General features: G+C 41.2%; 1 protein-coding gene across 1 annotated transcript; it reads right to left on the bottom strand.

Moving 5' to 3' along the window:
* Positions 1 to 6,943: 6,943 nt before the first annotated feature.
* Positions 6,944 to 7,783, bottom strand: LOC108553535 (piggyBac transposable element-derived protein 4-like). The gene has a single exon (XM_017908474.1). The coding sequence runs from the start codon at positions 7,781 to 7,783 to the stop codon at positions 6,944 to 6,946; it is 840 nt and encodes a 279-aa protein (XP_017763963.1).
* Positions 7,784 to 10,606: the final 2,823 nt, after the last annotated feature.

Here is a 10,606-nt window from a genome sequence, read left to right as displayed (position 1 = left end):
ATTCTTACCCTTTAATGCGACTAGTATTCCATCTAGGTGCTTTAAGTAAGGCTCTATGTTATCGCAGAATTAAAAATATGCGTTTACTATGTAGAAACTGTCAGATAAGGAGCTAATTTCCATGCATACACAGTGTGTATTACTAAATTGTTCTAATTTTAGAACGCTGAGTCCTTTGTTGAAAACTGCAATGGCCGTCTTTATCTCCTTCCCGATGGTTACATTGCAAAATAATTTACGAGCGGAGATCAACCTGGAGTTTAATCCCAGGCCTGGTATTTTTCTTTTATAACTGTATGGTTCTTGAATGAAGAGAATGTCCAATCCCTTTTCTGTTGGTATACGTTAAACTTGATCTTCATGCCACGTGTACCACCGGTGGTACACTCAGATATATTTAGTTAATGCGCCGAAAACATATGTTTATGACAAATTTAATTCTGTGCAATATATTTGTACTGAAAGATTGAGGCATTATACAAAATAAAGTATAGAATAAAGCACATAAGTTTGTTTAATTGTTATATATACAATAATTAATAATTACAATGGTTGAATTTGTTAAAGCAAGGAATGCATGAAAACGGCTTTTTCGAACAATCGCTACAAAACGTCATTACTCTTATAGTTTTTTGTCTTGCTACTTTAGTTCCAAAATTTTTTTTAGGTTTTGTTTATAGCAAGAAATGCAACGTTGTCTAGTGGTCCTCGCTTGGCCCTCTTCCTTTTTAATTTCATGTCGTTTTCTAGAGTTTGTCGCAATTTCAGAAGACGAGTTGTTGTTTTCATCTTCACAGTAACATAAATAATTAGCTAATCGTTTTCTAAATTCTACTATTGATATAAGTTCCTGTTGCTGAGTATTATGTAATATCCAAGTATTTACAACTGATGTGTTTAAAAGAAGCTCAAATGCTACTTTTTTATACCATTTGACAGTTTTGCGTAATGGATTACCGTATGCTGTCATTTGGTCAGAAACGTCAACGGAACTCTTGACTTCATTGTAATCAGTCACAAGTTTTGGTTTTACGATATCACATTCTTTTTTTCTAACAATAGCCGTCTCTACAGAATGTTTGGTAGACAATAGTAGAACATCCCGTTTGTCCTTCCATTTCATCAATGTTATTCCATTTTCATTTTCCTTTGCAAATATTTCTCCTCGCTGTAATTCTTTTGCACCACTTTTTTCGAAATTCTACGACGATTTGAACGAATCGTTCCTATTGCATGAGTGTTCCTCGCAATAAATTCTTCTGATAAATATGCTAGAATACCAGTTATCAATATAAACAGTATGTCCCAAAAATACTTTGACAGAGTGACATAGCAACCGTTTTAGGTGTAGTTTTCTCGTTGCTAGATTGTTGACCGCAGTAAATTTCAAAATTGTACGTATATCTCGGTTTAAAACATAATTTGAATAACTTTACACCATATCTATGCCGTTTGTGTTTCATATATTGTCTAAAAACGACACGGCCGCTAAATGGTACTATGGACTCATCAATACACGCGGTTTCCGGTGGATCGTAATATTTTCCATAATTTTCTTTTAGTTTATCAATAATTAGTTTGATTATTAAATCGATTATGGAGGCGGTCTCCAACATTTGCATTTTCATTGTTCACGAAATGAATCATTCGTAACAGTAGCTCAAAGCGATTTTTTGGAATTATTGATGGAGGAAAACTTTGAGCGAATGTTTCATCTTTCGACCAATAAAAATTTATTTCGGGTAATTTTACTAATCCCATCTAGGCGAGGAGGCTGAAAAGTTTTTTCATCTCACATTTGTTAGTGGGAATCCATTTGTTCAGACGACATGACCGTTTCTGAGCCAATGTTTGCATTGCGTAGATGTTAGTCTGTTTTGCTATGTCTTCGAACATTTCTTCCATAACAAATAGTAGGTAAAAATCGTTTTCTTTCGACAAATAATCCAATAATGTTATTCCAGGTGTACCCGTGAATTGTATAAGTAAAGGTTGATTCCCACTTCGATTTACCCATTGGTTTAGTAACTTATTAGTGATATTTTGTGCTTCATCCTCACTTTCGGAGCTGTATACAATTCGGCGGCATTTTCGGTTAGGGCGCGCGGTAACCTCAATTGATGCATCGCTTCTCTCTTCGGAAGATGATAATATAAATCTACGTGTGCGTTTTATACTTAATAGGAGGCCTATTTCAGTGGAAATAGAACTGGAACTATCTCTGTCGTGTACTTCCATATTACCTATCATTAGGGATAAACAATGAAAGTTGAATAACTCGATAAATTAAAAAAAATAAAAGATGAAAGAATAATTCAATGAAAGTTAACAATAGAAACTTGTTTTCCAACAGAAACAAATGAAAAACAAAAATGTTGTCTTTGTATATTTATTTACTCCCTTTTTGGAAAATATTTTATTTGCCTCGTTCTTTATTTAACAAATTCGAATGTAGCAGGTTTTTTACTAGTCGAGATGTTTCGAACTGACTGACTTTTACGATCGAACTGATCGCAGCGCCACGTGTACCACAAGTGGTACACGATGTGATAACTACTCAAGATAACTGCTTATCGATCGATGATGTAATGAAATATTGTGTGATAATATATCAATCTTTAGTCAAAATATGAAATGGTCTGAACGATAAGTCAGGCAAAAAGGGCTTGGCACGGAACGTGTTAACCTCGACCTAGGTTAAGGCCAACTAGGCGCCGTGGAGTCATCAATCCCATACTACGGCTGATCGAAGTCAACCGTAGCTCCTGCGGGGAGTAGATAGGAGCAGAGGGAACCTCGTTAATCCATTCATGCGCCTCACGACTTAGATGACGAGGCATTTGGCTATTCTCTGTACCGACACTCAGAAGGAGTGCCGGTAGACTTCCGTGGCAAACCCCCACGTTGGGTTATAACAAAAACTATATAAATGGATTGTCACGGGCCTACTTTCCAGCGAAGCTGCCAAAAGATCTGCCCGCGAGCTTGGGAAAATTAGGAACGGGGACCCTTTCGGGAGGCGACCTTGGCCGCACTCTTGTGCGCTCAGGGAAAACCTCGCGAAGGTATCGCCCCGGGTCCTGATGCGTAGAACCCGCCCTACTATGCAATAGCATAGCAAGGACTCGCACCATCTGGTGTAAATTGTCAGGCGGGCTAATTGATCCTTTCAGCTGGCAGTTGCTTCGTTCAATTGTAAAATTCTTCATTGCCGTAAGGCTATGTTGTTTGGTAAAATTGTTTCCAGCCTAAATAGGCTTGGTCATTTCTTAAAATTCTCAATGTCGTCATAGCCCGAAGGCAGTCATGAGTGATAAATAAATAAATAAATAAATAAATATAACGACTGCATTACGTAGTCGTAGTCAATAAACATGTTCGCAATTTCGATTGACGAACGGAGGGCAATGAGCGACTCCGTCAGTACATCTTTTGCAGTTAGCCCTAGTAGTTTTAGGTTTCTGGCCGTACTGGGTGGAATTGCTCCCCTACTGACCACCACGACCGGCAACACTTCCGCATTTTTCCTATTCAATCGTGCTTTCAGGTACGCGGCAGTCTCTTTGCATTTATTTCCTTTTTCTTTGGCTGCTCTGTATAGGCTGTCTTTGTCCTCGTATCTTATCGTGACATCCACGACCCGAAGCCTATCCTGGTCGTCTATAACCAGATCTGGCTTCTTCAGGTCGCCGATCACGTTAATCGTTGCCTCTTTGCATACCTCATACCTCCGAGATGTCTTCTCTTATATAAAGTTAACTACTTCATTGTGCCGCCTGATCCTGAGTGGTTTGGTGGAGATACAATTCCCCAGCACGTGTGCCAGAGTCTCCATTTGTTCCTTACATTTTCTGCAAATGGGGTCTATCTGCTTTTTAGCTCGTTTGAGGGCTACTTTAGTGCAGTATGTACTAGTTCTTAACTTTAGCGCGTCTATGTACCTAGATGGCTTTAGCAGCGACGGTGTCCGCAGCCACGCATTGCTATATATATCATTTGCGTAGCTGCTGACTCCCTGTCCCTGGGAGACGAGCGTCTCCCATCTTTGGACATGTCCCTTTCGGTGGCTTACGCGCACCTTTTCGATTTCCTCCTTCGTCGTCGGCCATTCCACCCTCAGGGATTTAGCGTACTTTAGGATGGTTGTCTTTTGGCTTTCATACGCTTCGCGTACAGCCGGATCGCTATTGTTCATCATTTGAAGCGCACTCCTCAGTTTGGCGACCCGGACTATGTCCGCCACTTTCTACACACCGAGTCTTCCGTTTGCTTTATCTGTATATATTATACCATTTGTCTTGGTAGGGTGCAGATGTAGGCTGCTTTGATAGTCTGCTTAATCTCATGATCTAAGAACTCGAGTACGCGTAGGTGTGGCGGACTGGCAACTATCCCATGAATATATTTAGGTAGTAGATGGGTTCTTATTAAATTTACTTTTTGACGAGGTTTTAATTTCACGTGTAAAATATTTTCCGCCAATTTGATTATTTTATCGATCTCGATGCGTTGTAAGCCCCTCCAGGGACTTATGGAAACGCCAAGGTATTTAAAAACATTTTTGGGACCCGATAATGGAATAGCCGTATTATTTAGTGTTAGATTCGGGTCCCGGATATGCCATGTCTTGTTTTTTTTGGACGACCTGGAATGTTAGGCATTTGCTCGTTTGAATGGACACGTCCAGCGCTGCTAAATATTTATGTAGTTTAGCGATTTGTCGGGTTACCTCCTTTTCGTTTCTGCCCAACAAGACCAGGTCGTCCGCGAACGCCAGGATGGAGACATTCTCGCCTCCCAGAGCAATGCCCCCCGTCGTCTCGTCTGTAGATCCGATTATTGAATCTATTATAGTATTAACCCTTTGCATTCGAGAGGTGAGCTTCAGTCACAATTTCATAAAATTTGGAAGATCGATATTAATTAATATATGAAATTTAATGTAATGTAACAGTGTGCAAAGTATTGAAATCAAATAATTCTACAATTCTATTATTATACAATTAAAGAAGGCATTAAAATAACTGTTACACTATTTTTATTCCATAGTCTTATATTTTTTAATTAGTACTAAAACATTTTATTTAAAAAATTTAACTCCTAGGATTCATAGTTCTTTTTAGTTTGATAAATTTCAAAGCATTTTCCTACATGCAGAGAAACGTTACAGGAAGAACACATATATGCATTACAACTTCTTTTCTTGGCAGCAGTGCAGATTTTACAAGCCCTTCGCGGGTTTTGAATTCTCCCTTTACCACTGGTACGTGTTATGCTATGTTTCCTCAAGTCCGCGATAAGCTTGTCTAGTGGATCATACCTCGGCGATCTTTTATTACATTGAGCAGCCGATCTTGATTTTTGCTCCTCTTCATTCCCATCAATCCATGCTAATGCAAGATTTAGTAAAAATTGTTCGAATCTAATAGAATCTTCGGAATTTTTTATGTATATGTGGTACGCGTTGAATAATGCACAGTTTATAAGGTATAAAACCGATTTTTGGTCTATTTTTTTGCTTTGCGAAGTATGGAATAGCACGATAGGTATTGATTGACGCGATCAACACCTTTCATAAATTTATTATACTCCCGTATGTAAATTAGTTTCATGCTCTTCTTTTCGGTTTTTTTACTCACACATTCGACCATGTCTGCTGAATGTATCGTGGAAGAAATTGTTATCAATTTTTTAGCTGTACTCCATTTTTGTACCAAAATCTTCCCTTTTCTACGAAATTCCATTAACTTGTCTTCCAATGTAGCAGATTTTAAACAATTTGGCACTCCTCTGCTTTCTCTAATTGTGCCACAGATATTTGTTTTATGCTTTAGTAATTCCTCTGCTACTATTATACTATTGTAATAGTTGTCCATATATACATCGTGTCATAAATTTATATATGGCAATAACACTGGAAATATTGTCGCAATTAGTGATTTTCTTTGCGCACAGTATATTTCTAAATTGCATATATAGCCAGATAGATATTTCTTTAATCGATCGAGCATACCCTCTAGTCTGGAGGGGGAAGGTGTTTTTGCTGCCCCGTACCCATAATGAAGGCCCAAGTACCTGAGCTGAGTAGAGACGTTTAGAGTTGGCACATGTTCATTTTTGATCTTTAGGAGAGGCCGAGTCTCGACAACCAGTCTCTTGGTGCCAGGCACTCTCAGCATTTATAGTGCTGCACATTTTTTGATGTTAACATCGAGACCATGCCTCTCGAGGAAAGCCTCAATAATCACGATCTAGCTCCTCATGATGGAAGGGCTAGGAGCCACGATCACCACATCATCACCGAACGCGAGAGACGTAATATTTGCACCCCCGACCTGAACACCCTGGCCAGCATTAACTTTGCAGAGTAGTTCGTCCAGCACCAAGTTGAAAAGGAAACCGGACGTGGGGTCACCCTGTTTGACACCACGTGAAATCTTAATTGGTGCAGATCTTTTTCCTCTACACTCCAAAACAGTTGTCACACCGTTGTACATTTCTTGAATGAGTTCAACGGTGTGCTTATCGATCTTTTGCATTCTTAGTGCATCGATTATCGATACAATGAAGACACTGTCAAAGGCCTTTGCCAAGTCAGTAGAGATAATAATAAAAGGCTTGGCTTCGTCCCTCTTAGTTCTTATGAGTGTCTGAAGGATTGTGCTATTTGCCATGACTCCGTCGGTTTTAACAAAACCGCTTTGGCTATGAGCTAGCTGGATTTTGCTCTCTAGCCGTGTGGTGATAATTTTGCTCAGGAGCCGCACGATCCGACTTGATATAGTTATAGGTCTCCACCGTTTTAGGTCTTCTATATTTTCCGATTTCGGAATGAGAGACGTTAGATTTAATCCGAGCACAGATGGAAAGTGCTTCATTCCCCATATAATGTTTAGCAAGGCATACAGGTCGTACGGCGGCACCGCTCTCAGGTGTTCCCTCATTATGCCGTTACAACCTGCCGCTGACTTCCTCGTGTCAGACAGATGAACTTGTATCTCTGAACTTGTATCGTCTCACACACCATACGGACTAAAATTCCATATTCTATAATTTTTGCAGGGTTATATGTACGAAAAGATAACCTGCTCCTCCAAGGAATGATACTTTCATCCAGCGATAATTCTTTCTCGGGTTTATAAATTTTTTGAAATTTTTCTACCTGGTTTGTGTAGACTGGTTTTATTTTATCAAGCCTTTCTTGACAGTACTCATTATTGCTGAAGTGCCAATACTTCCACAACTGCCGAAATCTGTTTCTTTGCATTGTGTTCCCGAAAATAGATGTATGTAATCCTGGGTGGGTAGGCCAATAATCGTCTCTTTGTGGCTTTTTTACTATTCTCATTATGATAACAAGCCCCCAAAATTCTTTCATTTCTACAACATTTGTATCAATCCAAGTTTTATTCTTTGTTGGTGCATTGTTGTTATCATTATTCTGATGATTACGATATAAGTTTGTTTGTGTGACAAATAAATTAAATAAATCATCCCCAATGAACAATTCCACAGTTGATAATATGTCTGGTGTGCATGGTACCTGTAACCCAAACCGTTGCAGGCAAGCATGAAAGTCAAGTTTAAAATTAACTTTTGACCAATCATTTGCCACAGAATTCTCTTCATCACTTTCAGATTCACTAATTATTGGTCTTCCCTTATTTTTGAATCGTCTCACCATGATATCGCTTCCACTGTCCGAATCACTGTCACTTTCGCTATCAGAGCAATTATCCTCTTCTGATAACGGATCAGCATATATTTCCTCATCGTAGAGCATTTTGAAGGATATTTTAAAACTTGTATTAGATTTAATCCTCTATGGGCTCGTGTAACTTTCAAGTTACATGCTAATGTATGGGTATTTTATTAAATACTGCATTCATCGTTATCGTCTTGATCACTCCAGTTCGCGATTTTTCTTTCGATGTATTTATAATTATTTTTACAATACCTCTCGTGGTTCCATTTTTTAAAATTCTAATTCTTTTTCATTTACCGGTTATTTGATCATGATAGATTAGGTCCTCTATGGCCTCCTATGATCTTTTCCCACAAGATGGCGTGGAAAATTATCTTATCTATCTATTACACATTATCTTGGCACAATAGTACAACCGTTGTTAATTCAAACTTTCAATATGAATTCGTTATAATAAAATTGTCAAAACTGTTGAATTTATTGGTTGATATTTGTTGATTTTATATTACATACAATTCTTGTAGCCAAGAAAAATATATATTTGGTCCATAGAGGGTTAACGTAAGCTTCCGATATTTGAAGGCAGCGAAAGACTGTCTGAAACCAACAAAACAAGTGTCCGCGAAAAAAGATTTCGATAAAAGACAATATGGTAAATTGGGAGGGGAAAACAATTGAAAATAATTTTCCCTGATCGTGAAATGTTGCTTTACAATAATATGTCTATTCGTACAAACGTCGATACGAAGCATCATCGTTGGTGAAAATAAGTCACGCGTTGTGACAGCGGCCGGCAACGTGTTAAGGGATCTTATCAAACACGCCCAGACCCTCAGCGGCGGCAGCTTCCTGTGGTCGATCTATTGAAGGTGGACAAGATGGTCAGTCCACCTATCAATACCCGCGTTGATATAACTCTGGCGTCATGGCTGGTGATAGACCAGCAGGCCGAGGGAATGAAGGTGTCTAAACGATTCCCCGCTCCAAACACCGCGAGAGGACAGTGTCATAGATGTAAATACGACTTTCTGTACACCATACCTCGACATCACATGGCCAGCGAGGCCCTGATACTTCGAGATCTTCGCTTTGCGTGCCAGATCGAGATTGGTTGATCGCCCGCTATCAAGGCGTCAACGACGATGACTTTGTCGTCGCGTCTAACAATAAGGTCGGGCTTCCTCAGTTGTTTTAAAGTGAGGTTCTTTGAAGATCTCAGAATCCCGACCAGCTCGTTTGGGGAGGTAGTCAAGACAGGCGTTGTGGCGCCTAATTCGCGCATAATGTGTTCTGTCGCATGTCTGGAGCACATGCTGTAATGTTTCGGCATGTCCACAGCCAGCCCGACAGTGGACGTCACGAACACGGTTTCGCGCCATTCTAGATCTTAATGGAATGGCGTTAATCCTGAGCTTATTTAAGTTGATACAGTTCCGCCCAGAAAGGAAGAGGCCCCCACAAGATGGATGGATGGGGTGAGACTCCCACAGCTCGCAACGCAAGCCCATCGACGACCGTTTATATGTCCCGGCCAAGTACCTCACCATCAACTCTGGAACACCCGCTGTTCGTAGCGTGTCCATTATCGATTCGTGGGCCACCGGTCAAACGCCTTGGCGATATCCAGGGAGGCCATATATAGAGATTTAAAATTTTGTCGACTGTATCTCAGCGCAAAGTCCATCAGGAAGATGTTTTTAGAGCATCCATCAATGGATCTGAAGGCTTTTTGCCTGTTGTCTAGTCGTACAGATCTCGACAGGCGGTTGGCCAGAATCTTGTGAAAGATCCTGACCAAGCCGGAAGAGACTGTTATAGGCCTAAAGTCAGATGGATCTGATGCTCCGTCCTTTTTAGGTATCAATGTGGTGTAAGATTCGAGAAGATGCGAAGGCATCCTACCACAAAGGATCACGATGTTAAAGATCCTCGCCAAGATACCCAATGGGATTTCTCTCAGTTGCTCCACTGAAAGACTATCCGGACCAGGGGCTGACCCCGCTTTAGGGAAAGCCGCTTTAACCTCCGTTGGAGTCACCGGACACCAGATGTTAGTAAAAACCTCCTCGGACTCAATGCCAGGTGTACTGTCGTCCTTCGACGTCATGACTCGCTCCCAAAAGGGGATCATGACATCCATCGGTGGAGCTGAGGATGTTCTTTTATCTTTCAAGAGGGCCCGAATGCAGGTGGATCGGTTCTTCTTCCACGCTCTTTGAACCCTAGAGTATTCGGCCCTCCTGGTCCGTCTCCGCGTCAAAGCAGCGCCTCGGGTATTATCCGCCTTAGGTGGACTCCGTGGTGGTGGAGCTGGCGGGAATGTCTCGAGGAGATACAAAGATAACTCCTCATAAACACGGTCCCTGCTCCAGATGTTTAATGAGCTGCAGATTGAGCTCAGCTTAGCGCTGCTCAGGCACGCGCAATCACAGGGCGGCATCTTATTGATGTAGTCGATTACGCTGGCTACGGCCTCTTCCTCTGAGAGGTCCGGACTACGGCTAGCTGCCGACTCCGCAAGTGGCTGATGTTCTGCCGGATCAGGATTGTCTGCTTCCTCTGGTGGCACCATAGTTCCAGATGTTGAAGGGACTAGCTCTTTGAGCGCCTTTTCCACAGCTGATTTGTGGTCAGCTTTGCGCCTCTGCCCCTTGATGGACTCAAGCGAGCGTATTCTTCGGGAAGAAGCTCAAGAGTTCCTGATTGACGAACCTCATGCCCTGCGAAAGTAATTGCGCTTCACGGCGTGCCAAGAGCGCACACTCCTCCGGGTTCCAACGCGTCTTCCTCTGGTCGGTGTTCTGACCGGCATCGTACCATTCCACATGAGCCCGCTTGTGATTCACTCCGCGTCCGGATTTGGTGGTAAAGTTTCGGGTGCAACTGGGAAACTCGCAAGCG

Source organism: Eufriesea mexicana, unplaced genomic scaffold (genome assembly GCF_001483705.2).
Source record: "Eufriesea mexicana isolate 0111107269 unplaced genomic scaffold, ASM148370v2 scaffold11014, whole genome shotgun sequence".
Lineage (NCBI taxonomy): Eukaryota > Metazoa > Arthropoda > Insecta > Hymenoptera > Apidae > Eufriesea > Eufriesea mexicana.
This window is presented reverse-complemented; position numbering and strand designations above follow the sequence as displayed.

What these genes read in the sequence shown, in the direction of transcription:
- LOC108553535 (XM_017908474.1), bottom strand. Translation starts at nt 7,783, where the DNA reads ATGCTCTACGATGAGGAAATATATGCTGATCCGTTATCAGAAGAGGAT.